The sequence below is a fragment of the Budorcas taxicolor genome, chromosome 20 (assembly GCF_023091745.1).
Source record: "Budorcas taxicolor isolate Tak-1 chromosome 20, Takin1.1, whole genome shotgun sequence".
NCBI classification, from domain to species: domain Eukaryota; kingdom Metazoa; phylum Chordata; class Mammalia; order Artiodactyla; family Bovidae; genus Budorcas; species Budorcas taxicolor.
In genome coordinates this window covers 70,856,131-70,869,242 of record NC_068929.1, presented here as the reverse complement: position 1 = coordinate 70,869,242, position 13,112 = coordinate 70,856,131, and the positions used below count along the sequence as shown (strand labels likewise).

The 13,112-nt window shown below is 47.3% G+C and overlaps 1 protein-coding gene across 1 annotated transcript in view; it reads left to right on the top strand.

The window, feature by feature from the left end:
- The window catches only part of ADAMTS16 (ADAM metallopeptidase with thrombospondin type 1 motif 16), a 171,442-nt gene that overhangs the window by 48,359 nt on the left and 109,971 nt on the right, over window positions 1-13,112 (top strand). The window contains exons 4-7 of the mRNA XM_052659111.1: window positions 2,529-2,728; window positions 5,005-5,088; window positions 7,510-7,669; window positions 9,324-9,429. Of these exons, the coding sequence (XP_052515071.1) occupies window positions 2,529-2,728; window positions 5,005-5,088; window positions 7,510-7,669; window positions 9,324-9,429 (550 nt within the window). The remainder of the gene's footprint in view (window positions 1-2,528; window positions 2,729-5,004; window positions 5,089-7,509; window positions 7,670-9,323; window positions 9,430-13,112) is intronic.

Here is a 13,112-nt window from a genome sequence, read left to right as displayed (position 1 = left end):
TTTCACTTTCCTGTGGGTTTAGGCATCTCTCTCTGTTGAAAATGGCAGAGAAAAGCAGGCCGGTTTGCTTAAAATCAATTGTGACTCTGAACGTCAGGCTCAAATAGTAGCTTGCTGCTTCTAGCTGAGGCATCATGGGTGGGTTTTGAGCTGGGACTCACGTGTGGCGGAAGACACTGTGGGACCGTATTGAGCGGGTGAGTTGTTTTGAGGGGCTTTTCAGACCCCAGGCCAGTGAGAGCACCACCTCTGTGCTCCTGCCTCTTTCCAGTACTGAGGGCCTGGGGAGCTGCTATGCTGCCATCTCTGCTTGTACCCTGGACTTACAGAAATTAAGACTAAGGGCCCTGGGACCACACTGCCAGATCTGAAATCCATCCCCAATGCCTTCTAGGGAGGGATTTTGAGAAAGTGATGTTCATCTCCCGTGTCTCGGTGGCCTCACTCCTACCCAAGGCTGGTGTAGAGAGTGAGTGGGTTATACGTAGACATCTCTTACGGGGGAGACCACATCCAAACTGCATCAATGCAAATGGCATGTGATGAGTGCTTATCAAACTGTAGCCAGTGTAACTGTTATCCTCCCAAGAGTTCTTTTAAGTTTGCAAGTATTTTAGCAAAGAGAGATAAAATGCAGTGGATGTGAGTATCAGTCAATCAAAACAGTGTCTTCCAACTGAGTATTCCATGAGCAGAGCTGGCACACCTTTTGAATTAGTGCCGCCTTTATTTTTTTGGCTCCAAAATCACTGCAGATAGTGACTGCAGCCATGAAATTAAAAGACGCTTACTCCTTGGAAGGGAAGTTATGACCAACCTAGATGGCATATTAAAAAGCAGAAATATTACTTTGCCAACAAAGGTCCGTCTAGTCAAGGCTATAGTTTTTCCAGCGGTCATGCATGGATGTGAGAGTTGGACTGTGAAGAAAGCTGAGTGCCAAAGAATTGATGCTTTTGAACTGTGGTGTTGGAGAAGACTCTTGGGAGTCCCTTGGACTGCAAGGAAATCCAACCAGTCCATCCTAAAGGAGACCAGTTCTGGGTGTTCTTTGGAAGGACTGATGCTGAGGCTGAAACTCCAATACTTCGGCCACCTCATGGGAAGAGTTGACTCATTGGAAAAGACTCTGATGCTGGGAGGGATTGGGGGCAGGAGGAGAAGGGGACAACAGAGGATGAGATGGCTGGATGGCATCACCGACTCGATGGACATGAGTCTGAGTGAACTCTGGGAGTTGGTGATGGACAGGGAGGCCTGGCGTGCTGCACTTCATGGGGTTGCAAAGAGTCAGACACGACTGAACTGAACTGACTGACTGAATTCAGTAACTCAGTAAAGTATTGCCAGCTAATACGTGCATACTTTCACACGGAGCAATTCTAACCACATTTTCTGAGGCACCCACCAAACCTGACCATTTTTAGCACAGTGTCAACTTCCTGATTATCAAAGCCAAAACTATTTTGAAACAGCTTGCTCTAAGAGGACCAAGTCTATTTTGTCTTCCAGTTAAACTAGGTAAATATTTATAATACTTTCGAGGAAATTCAGCTCTACAGTGGATCTGTCTGGAGCATTTATAACCCACTGGAAATACTACAGACTCTCCAGCTGTGTGTCCAGACCCGGGAAACAACTTTAAAACCTCTTAGGTCATTAAAGGTCTTCAAATGAGAACACCACGTAAGACAGCGCTTCTTTGAGTAATTATTCATTTTATTGCTGTGTCAGTGACTACTTTTCGGAGCCCTGTTGCACATATCCTCGTGTTCGCAATCTTGGAACATCTTGCTTTTAGACACCAGCACTTCAGAGCCAAAGTGATCTTTTTGTTTTTGTTGTTGAGTCGCTCAGTCGTGTTCCCCATGGACCACAGCACGCCAGGCCTCCCTGTCCATCACCAACTCCCAAAGCTCGCTCAAACTCATGTCCACAGAGTCGGTGATGCCATCCAGCCATCCTGTCCTCTGTCGGCCCCTTCTCCTCCTGCTGCCAGTCTTTCCCAGCATCAGGTTTTTTTCCAGCGAGTCAGCTCTTCACAGGCCAAAGGATTGGAGCTTCAGCTTCAGTATCGGTCCTTCCAATGAATATTCAGGGTTGATTTCCTTTAGGATTGACTGGTTTGATCTCCTTGCTGTCCAAGGGACTCTCTAGAGTCTTCTCCAACACCACAGTTTGAAAGCATCAATTCTTCGGCGCTTAGCCTTCTTTATGGTCCAACTCTCACATCCGTATGTGACTACTGGAAAAAGCACAGCTTTGACTATACAGACCAATTTTTTAAATCAGGAGAAGTTTATACAAAAGTCAATATAATGATGAATTCTATGGCATCTAGGCTATGCAAACTTTATTTAAATGTCGTGTCCCACCTTAACACAAGTTTCACATCATAGTTTTAAGGGTTTTATGGTTCATTTCATGAACATTCATTTTTTTAAAATCCATTTTCTTTAGCGTGAGCTCTGCCACTGGTTTTGTGTGATGACTTTGCTTTTATTCCCTCTCCAAATGCCCCCCTGTAGACATGCCCAAGCCTCCCAAAGAAGACCTTTTCATCTTGCCGGATGAGTATAAATCATGTGTAAGGCAAAAGCGGTCCCTTCTGAAGTCCCATAGGAATGAGGAGCTGAATGTGGAGACGCTGGTTGTGGTTGACAAAAAGATGATGCAAAACCATGGGCACGAAAACATCACCACCTACGTGCTGACAGTTCTCAACATGGTAGGCACGCCCTCCTCTTTGAGTCATGCATGTGATTCCGCCTCCCGGTGTGTGTGAGTGTGTGTGTTTGCCTCCTACTTTTACTTGTGGATTCATGTACTCAAGAAATATTTTATCCATGATAGCGCCTTCACTTTTACTATGCTCCAATCAGAAGAGCCATTTTCACTCCTTCAGAGAATAAAATCTGGAGGATGAACAATTTGGTCCTCTCTGTAAGCCGATAACATATTTCAAGTTTACAATGTCTCCATTTATGAGAAATCTCCAAGAGGATGCTGAGACATTTGAGTGCAGGAAGTCTGCCCATTGGCATTATATATGTGTGATTTTAGATGGCCCTATAGAAATGCCCATCTCCCCTGGTGGTTCAGGTGGTAAGGAATCCGCCTGCAATGAGGGAGACCTGGGTTTGATCCCTGAGTTGGGAAGATCCCTTGGAGAAGGGAATGGCAACCCACTCCAGTATTCTTGCCTGGAGAATTCTATGGAGAGAGGAGCCCGGCAAGCTACAGTCCATGGGGTCACAAAGGGTTGGACGTGACTGAAGCGACTTAAATCACAGCACATAGAAATGCTCATCTTTTTAGGAATATGAATATAAAAGATGCATTATTTTATCTACCAGAACAAGAAGCGGTACACCGTTTACAATGTCACTGCAGTGGTGACCTAATTGGAAATGAAATCCAAAAACAAGGGGATGTGTGTATACGTGGGGCTTCCCCGGTGGCTCAGTGGTGAAGAGCCCACCTGCCAGTGCAGGAAATAGGGGTTCAGTCTCTGGGCCGGGAAGATCCCTAGGAGAAGGAAATGGAAATCCACTCCAGTGTTCTCGCCTGGGAAATCCCACAGGCAGAGGAGCCTGGCGTGCTGCGGCCTGTGGGATGACAGAGTCGGACGTGACTTCGTGACTAAAGAACAATAACAAATAACGTAGACATATAATAGCTATAACTGGCTCCCTCCGCGGTACAGCAGAAACCAGCGCACTGTAAAGCAACTATACTCCAATCATTTTTTTTTAATGTCACTGCAGATAAAAATGTGTCTGGCTTCGTGTCTGCTTGACAGCTCTAGTCTTTACTGCAGTGTGGCGAGAGGTGTCTAAGCCCCATTCCACCTAAGTGGAATCTGCATAACAGAAGACAAGATTTGGGGCCATCGACGTGCATTTTTAAAATAGTTTTATTTGAAACATACGTTTCACTTCCCGATAAACAGAGTGCCCCTAAATGTGACTCAGTTTGCCGTGATTCGGGATGGCTGCTCTCCCTGTCCTCGATTTTTCGGCCAGACCCTCGTGGTTTCCGGTCTCCCAGGGGACTGAGGGAGGTGGGCACCCAGAGGCACCCGCCACTGCAGGTCTCTGCCATTTGCAAACATCGCCTCTGTTCTGTTGAGCTTTTCCCGCATTTCCACATCTTGGTGCCAGATCAGTTCCCTGGGGCTTCCTGTGACCGTTGACTCATCCTCACTCATCACCTCAAATGCCTGAGGTGATGCCTTTATCAAATGCTTGATCACTCTGATCACTCGTTTCTACTCCTGTGATCTTCACCTCTAATGTCTGCGTCTCCCCTTGATCACCATCTTTCTACATTGATTTCCTTCTCTTTCTTGTATCCTCTTGGTCTTTTCCCAAGAAGTTCTCTTATGCTTCTGGAATCTTTCACTAGGACAGCTTGGGGAGTGCTTACCTGTGGATCACCACTGTCAGTTAAAAAAGAAACTTCCTCGTAGTCTAATGAAGACACTTACCAACTAAGGGGCCTTGTGAGCCCTTCACTGGTGTTTGATAACACGTGGGACCTGCCTCCCCAGACTCCATTGTTTTATTTCCAGGCACCAACCATAAGGACCCAATAGTTGGTGTGATTAGATGTTCCCATACCTGTGTGTCTTGGGCTTTCTTGGTGGCTCAGCTGATGAAGAACCTGCCTGCCATGCAGGAGACCTGGGTTCCGTCCCTGGGTTGGGAAGATCCCCTGGAGAAGGGGAAGACTACCCACTCTAGTATTCTTGCCTGGAGAATCCCATGGACAGAGGAGCCTGGCAGGCTACAGTCCATGGGGTCTCAAAGAGCCAGACACTACTGAGCAACTAACACTTTCACTTTCACTTCACATCCCTGTGTGTCTAGCAGTGTAAGAAACCGAACATTGCTCTGTCAGTGGGAGACCACGGAACTGGCCTTCAGCTGTGAACTGCAAGCTAAGGGCTGGGGGACAGGGTGTCATATGTAGGGACTGACGTGAATTATCTATCTTTCCCAGGTGTCTGCTTTATTCAAAGACGGAACAATAGGAGGGAACATCAACATTGCCATTGTCGCCCTGATTCTTCTGGAAGAGGAACAGGTATCCTATCTTTGATACAAGCAGCTTCCCCCCACTCAGAAAAATAAGTGCAAAATAACTATTCATTTTCCTAAATGTAATTTTTCTGTGGCTTCTTTCCTTCTCTTTCCCTTGAGGACAGAAACGTTCTGATATTGTGTGTCTAATACGGTCAGTTTTTTGTCAGTTCCCATAATGCTTATGTGACTTTTGTTTGTGATTTTTGTGCAGAGAAGTAAGACATACTCGTTTGCTTGGCTAATAAGAAAATGGAAAGGAAAAGTAACTTTAAAATATATTCATTTATTTGGCTGCGCTGTCTTAGTTGAGACGCTCAGGAACTCCGATCTTCATTGCAGCATGCAGGGCGCTTTAGTTGGGGCCTGTGGGATTTAGATCCCTGACCAGAGATTGAACCTAGGTCCCTTGCATTGAGAGCGTGAAGTTTTAGCCCCTGGACCACTGTGGAAGTCCCAGAAAGAACTACTGTAAACACCTGGGTGGGAAATACACTAGGAATACGAAGCGTGTTCCACTGTGAGCCCTGAGGATGGAGGTGGGGTCTTTTGTTAGAAGGCATTTAATTGCGCCCCATAGCCCAGAGGTTGCACCGTACTGTGTGGCCCTGCATGCTTGCACTCTTATCTCCCAACCGCTGACACTCACCTTCACCACCTTCAGTCTCAGCATTTTATTCTTAGAGCCCAGAATATCAGGCACATTTCTCTCATTGCATGCAAACTTCCAAATTATGCTGGATCTTGGGAGCAGTGGGGAAAAGATTCTCTGGTGCCTTCATTCCAGAATCCCTGTGTGGACACCCAGAGGTGCTATAGGACACAGTAAGGACTCGGGTGGGCATCTTGTGGCAGAACTAAGGGGGAGTATCTTGGCCATAACGGGCTCTCAGTTCTATTTTGCCCTGAGCTGGTCATTGACTGGACGTCAGGGAGTGAAGCCTGGGTCCTAGTCAGGCACCCAGCCTCCAGTTCCACCCTTGCTGGTGTTTCAGCAGAGTCTGCTGCTAGCCATAGCTGTCTTGTTTATGAAACAAATAATTTTTAGATGAACTCTGAGATCCTTGATAAGATCTCAGATGCCTTCAGATTTGCAGGTTCTGGGCTGCGGCCCTCTTGCCACGCAGGCGGGGTGTGCAAGGGCAGGCGTGTTTCTGGACTGAATAGTCAGCAAGGTACAACTCCGTTGCCTCTCGTCTGTGTCTGCAGAGAGGGCTGCTGAACAAGCAGGGATTCCCAGGTGACAGGTTAATTATTCTCTGCATTAAAACGTTTCACCTTGGAATTCATCCAAGCGGCAAAGAATAAGCAAGGTTATCGTTTGATCATACACCTGTGTTAGCTTTAATTAATGCAGTTTTCCTGGAAATCACCGGCTGAAGAATGTAAGGCATGTCCCATGGTTGATGTACAGCATTAAGCTTGGGTGCATTTGGCTCTCTGGAAAGACACGATAAACACTGAAGGAGAAAACGTGTTAGTGACTGAGAGACACAGTTCCAGCCCAGCACTCTGGTCAGAAAAGCTTTAACCAATCTGTGGTCCTGAAATGGAGATGTTTAAGCTGGTTTCCTGTGACCGTCCGTAGGAAAATATATCAACCTTTAGATAAGGTTTAAATAACTCATCTGCCAGCTTTGAGAGCTATTCTCACCAGCCCCCCTGCCCAATTCTTCTTTTGCCAAGAGTTCAGGTGACCTTCATTCTGATCTTTCATTGCTGATCTATTAGAACTTAGAGTATATACCATGGTGGCTCAGTGGTAAAGAATCTGCCTGCCAATGCAGGAGATGTGGGTTTGATCCCTGGGTTGGGAAGATCCCCTGGAGGAGGAAATGGCAACCCACTCCAGTATTCTTGCCTGGGAATTCCCATGGACAGAGGGGCCTGGCGGGATATAGTCCTTGAGGTCACCAAAGAGTGAAACATGACTTAGCTACTGAACAACAGCAACACATGGAGGAGGCTGAACGTCATCTGGAACTAGCCTTCTAGGTCCAGCCTGTTTTCTAGAAATAAAGAAACTTCTTTCTAGACATAAAGAAATAAAGCTTTGTCAGTTGAGCAGCCCCTTCTTACAACCTAATTTAACACTGTAATAATAACTCTTAGAAGAGTTACAGACACAGAAGTAATGTTTCTTGGGTCATCGAAATGTGATCAGCAATCGAATGCATCCCCACTGTTTTTGTACAGAACGAGAGAAAGGGACATGAGCGCCTACACTGAACCTACAAGTTTTATATACAACACCCTCCTTTGGATTTTAATACATGAGATGGGTAAATTAGTCCGTCTGCCATTCAGATTCACCCACGTCACTGAAACCCAAGTCAGTGCTAGTTGCGGTGATGACAGTGCCGGTGCAGTTGCTTGACATGCTTTCTTCCTGTTACCTCGGGCTCTCGGGCGCCCCCCCACGCAGCCAGGGCTGGTGATAAGCCACCACGCGGACCACAGCTTGAGCAGCTTCTGCCAGTGGCAGTCCGGACTGACGGGGAGAGATGGCGCTCGCCATGACCACGCCATCTTACTCACCGGCCTGGACATATGCTCCTGGAAGAACGAGCCCTGTGACACCCTGGGTAAGAGCCTCCGCTGGGGCTGGGACAGACTCGTGTGTGCCGTGCGCCGTCAGCAGCCCGGGATACGGAGGGTTCTCACCTCCCTCCCGGATCCCTAAGCGGCAGCTGCTGCCGAGTGCCTTTGTAAGAAACAGACGCCCTCCCTGCATGAACGTTGGCCAAACATAAAAGTGTGCTTGTCATCACCAAAATCACTTCTTTCCCACGGAAAGTTCTCAAGGATTCAAGAACTCCTGTCTCTTCCAATTTAAGAAATAATTTCTTCCATTTCTCCCTCTAATTGTGAGAGTGGGATCAAGAGGTCCAAGTGGGTCTCTCATGATAGGAAAGAAATATGTTTATGAATATTTATAGAGATACTGCAATAATATTGTGTTCTTCATCTTTCTGTTTCTCTATAAATATCTCAGTCTTAGTCACCTTTAGCATATTTAAAGGGCTGACTATCTTAGTGGTACTTTATGATGCAAAACTTTTTTATACTTTTCCAAACAGTGTAAACAGTGAAATGTGAAACAGGAAACCCTTGGACAATCACACAAAGGGCCCTGACTAATGTGGGAGAAGGGCGTCTGTTCTCTCTTTGTGGAAAAACAGTCCACAGTTCTGTGCGATGTTGAAGTTACAGGTTACAAGGCGGGCAACGTCCATGAGGCGGTTTTTGTGCAAATGGTGTAAAATACTGTAAACAGTGCGCTATGCACAGAGGTGCTCCTGGACTTTTTTCTTTTATCTATTTCTCCATTTCTTTCCAAAGAGACTTCTCTGTTACAAAAACACTCAAACAAGGCTGGGTTTGATAGAGGTCAGTCCTGACTCCTTGTTCCCAGAAAAGCCTGCATACAAAGTGGGCCCTCAGCCACCTGTGTCGCTGTGGTATCCAGCAGGGTTCCCGGCCCCCAGCTGGTGAGCCTGACCCACTGGGCCTACACCGTGCAGGCAGTGAGGCTGACCGGGAACGCCTGCTTTCCTTCTGGGGCCTGGACCCGGGGCCCACACCAGGCAGAGGTGCCCTGTGGCCAGCCCCCAGCCAACGCCTGGACCTGAGCCTCTGCTGAGAAACCTGGTCGGTGTTATTCCTCCTGCGGGGGATTGAGTCCTTTTCTGCAAGGCCACTGCGGAGAAGGCCCCGGATCCTCGGGCCTGCTTTCCCCCAGGCATGTCCCCACGTGCTTGCTCCCTCTGCTGATTCTACACTGTATCATTTTATCCACCTTAAATTATACCCATGAGCAGGACAGATGCTGACTCCCCCACCCGGCAGGTCGTCCACCCTGGAGTGGCCGTGAGAGCCACCGACACCCACTCTCTACAGCACTTTGTGTCGGGCCTCTGAGGACACAGACGTTTGTAGGAAAAAAGCTGAAATTCTCCTCCTTCAGCACGGAACCCCCCTTGGATGTTGCCCCCCTTGTAAGCGGTAACTTGAACATGACATAGAGCTGTGGACTGTTTCCATGAAGAGAGAACAAAGGCCCCCTCCCACGTTATTCAGGGCCCTTTACGGGGGTTTCCTGTCTCACGTTTCATCTGACAAAGCCGAGGACCAGGCGTCTCTGAAGGACGGAGGGGAACACACACGTGTGCTATGCCCCCGTCTCTATTTTCCTCCAGTGCTGGGCCTGTATGTTCTTTGCATCCGTTTGTCTCGTAGGATTCGCACCCATCAGCGGCATGTGCAGTAAATACCGCAGCTGTACAATTAATGAGGACACAGGTCTCGGACTGGCCTTCACCATTGCCCACGAGTCTGGACACAAGTGAGTGCATCTCCCTCGGAAGGTGGAGGCTGGCGTCCTCTCTGGACTGGATGTTTGTCTTGAGACGGTGATGGGTAGGTGACGTCTGCAAAGGGACATTCCAGCAGGAATGCCGTGGACCGTAGGAGATGCTCACGTAGGTGCATCTATTTCGTTTGAATGTCTCTCTGTGCACGGTCTCAAGCGGTGGTGACCCGCACGTTTGCTCTTTGCTTCCTCTCTTCATCTGTTCCTGCTCACACATGTGCAAACAACCACACACTGCAGACTCGTCTGTCTGTCCCTGCTCCTCTGTCCTGTGTCTTGAGCTTGGTCCTGTGGGCTGACTGCATTCCCTGGTTAGCTCCTGCAGAAGGACCCCACGTAACTGAGGATGGTAAACGTCAGTAACTTACTGTTCGAAAGTTTGCGTTCTGATGTCACTCTGATCATTTGCAGAGGTGGGTTGTGGTTGGTGTGCAGGATTTGGGGAACGCAGACAAGACAAGAGATTCAGTCTGGTAGGAGCTGGTTGGCTTCCCACATCCCCACGTGCCCACTGTTGTCAGTTGTGAATTGAAGCAGCAACAGGGCGAATGGGGAGCCTGGGGCCTTGGCAGATGGATGGACCAGTGCAGGACCAAGCAATTCTCAGCAATGGGTGGCTTGTCATTAGCAATATCTTTTAAAGTAAGAAGCTTACCTTTATTCCTGTAAAAATGAAACACTTTTGTCAATTATTTCTAGCAGCTGTTATTCTTAAACAAGCTTTCTTAGTCTCACTTTGAGGCACCATCTACTTAAAAAGTTATTTTTTTTTTTTTACTCAGTGGGGCTTACTTGCTGACTTTCTGCAATTGCCTTGTTTATATGAGCATCAGCAGTAATAACACAAATGTTTTTCTTCTGGATTGAAATTGCACTTGAAGCTTCTAGAAAGCGCACAAGCAGGAGTTACAATTTTTTTCTAATTTTACTTTCATTCTCGTGATTTTGCTAATCACAAAATTTGCAAAAGGCTTTGTTCGTCATTTGGTTTTTGCAAAGCTGACTTCTCCATCCGGTCAGAAATTGGACTGAGGCCACTTGTATCATCCTGACCTGTTCAAAGCATCTGTGTGTGTGTGTGAATGAGTGTGTGTGTGTGGACATGTGTGCCTCCCTTTAATAGGATCTCACAGAGGCCATGCAGACTTAGGTTCTGTGTGAACTAATGCCCTGAAAGTGAAGCTTTATATCTTATTACTGATCCCTTCATCATTACAGGTAATGATTGACTTTTTCAGTGCCTAGAAAATTGCACCTACACTTTACAAAGCTTTCAATTAAATCATAATTGTACATGGGCTGCTGGAGTTAAAACTTCAAAAACTCCCATTATTTTTATGACATGGGGCTCTTGCTGTCCTCTGAACCATACCAGAATTTAATTAAACAATCAAGGTAAGAAATATTTAAGTCATCAAGGGCTGAACAAACCAGCGTTAGACAAGCAGTTGTGATCTGGGCCCTGGCAGTCCTGGCAGCCACAGCTGGTGAATTTAACTCAATTCAACTCTGCATCCAAGTCAAGACTCCCCATCTTCCGTGTCAACGAGCATCAGCGTTTGCTTTTATTTTTTTCCTAGAGTGGATGCATCTGTGCTAAGTCGCTTCAGTCGTGTCCAACTCTCTGTCCAACTCTCTGACCCCATGACCTGTAACCTACCAGGCTCCTCTGTCCATGGGATTCTCCAGGCAAGAATACAGGAGTGGGTTGCCATTTCCTTCTCCAGGGAATCTTTCTGACCCAGGGATCGAACCCGGGTCTCCTGCATTGGTAGGCAGGTTCTTTACCATGAGTGCCACCTGAGAAGCCCCTTTTCTTAGAAGCCAGCTATTATTCCTTTTGTCACTGGGCTCAGTGTAGGTGGAAAAAGAATTCCTTCCAAATAAGAGCAAAGTGTTTTTGTTTGCAAGTGGGGATATAGATGGGAGGAAGGAAAGGGACTCTAGGGGTGTGGGTGCAGGGAGGCCCCACTCCAAACAGAACTGACCCCAGGAAATGAGCAGCTCCTTCTCCAGCACCTGCTCGTTGAGACCGCTGTGCAAGAGTCAGAGAGGCTGGGAGCCCTGAGTGTTTCATGTCACCAGTGAAATGGCTTCTGACCGTATTAAGGAAATAGGAAGTCCAGTGGGAGGTGTGCCCAGAAAAGGCAGGTGCCAGCTGCCGTAGCAAACAGCCTGGAACGGTAGCCCTGTGTGGTTATTCTGAATAGGGTCGTGCATGTCACGAATGGAAATTTGCATCTGTGTCAGCAACCTGATGGCTCAAATGGTAAAGAATCTGCCTGCAATGAAGGAGACCTGGGTTTCATCCCTGGGTTGGGATGATCCCCTGGAATAGGGAATGGCAACCCACTCCAGGATTCTTGCCTGGAGAATCCCGTGGACAGAGGAGCCTGATGGACCACAGTCCCTGGGGTCGCAAAGATTCAGACACAACTTAGAGACTGGACAACGGCAATGATCAATAGTGTACATGCGTCGATCCCAATTTCCCAGGTCACCCCGCCTCCCCGCCTCTCTTTCCCGCTCACTGTCCGTGCGTAAGGGGGCGTATTACTAACATCGTTCACTGTGGCAATTACATTTATGCAGTAATTATATTTCAGTTCAGTTCAGTCACTCAGCCGTGTCCAACTCTTTATTATCTTATGGACCACAGCACACCAGGCCTCCCTGTCCATCACCAACTCCTGGAGTTTGCCCAAACTCATGTCCATTGAGTCAGTTATGCCAAACTTCACCTATGAAACAGGATGTTTTATAACTTAATCAATGCAATCACTTCTCCACTGATCTCCAGTAGCATATTGGGCATACATGACCACAGGAAAAACCATAGCCTTGACTAGACGGACCTTAGTCGGCAAAGGAATGTCTCTGCTTTTGAATATACTATCTAGGTTGGTCATAACTTTTCTTCCAAGGAGTAAGCGTCTTTTAATTTCATGGCTGCAGTCACCATCTGCAGTGATTTTGGAGCCCCAAAAATAAAGTCTGACACTGTTTCCACTGTTTCCCCATCTATTTCCCGTGAAGTGATGGGACCGGATGCCATGATCTTCGTTTTCTAAATGTTGAGCTTTAAGCCAACTTTTTCACTCTCCTCTTTCACTTTCATCAAGAGGCTTTTTAGTTCCTCTTCACTTTCTGCCATAAGGGTGGTGTCATCTGCATATCTGAGGTGATTGATATTTCTCCAGGCAATCTTAATTCCAGCTTGTGTTTCTTCCAGTCCAGCGTTTCTCATGATGTACTCTGCCTAAAGCAGGTGCAATCTGAGTTCTGTTACTTGAGCTGAGCATTGCTTGTATATGAAGTTGGCTTAAATACATAATTTTCATGGTCATCACAGACCATCAAGAAGATATTAAACATACTGCACTCAAGAGTATGCATGAGCCATCATCCTGCCCCCGCCCCGCTCTTTTTTCTACTGTTTACCAATCCATTTGGGGGCTTCCTGGTTGGTAAAGAACTCGCCTGCCAACACAGGACATGTAGGTTCGATCCTTAGTCGGGAAGATCCCCGGGAGGAGGGCATGGCAACCCACTCCAGTATTCTTGCCTGGAGAATCCCATGGACAGAGAAGCCTGGTGGGCTACAGTCCATGGGGCCACAGAGAGGCAGACATGACCGCACACACACATGCACGCAC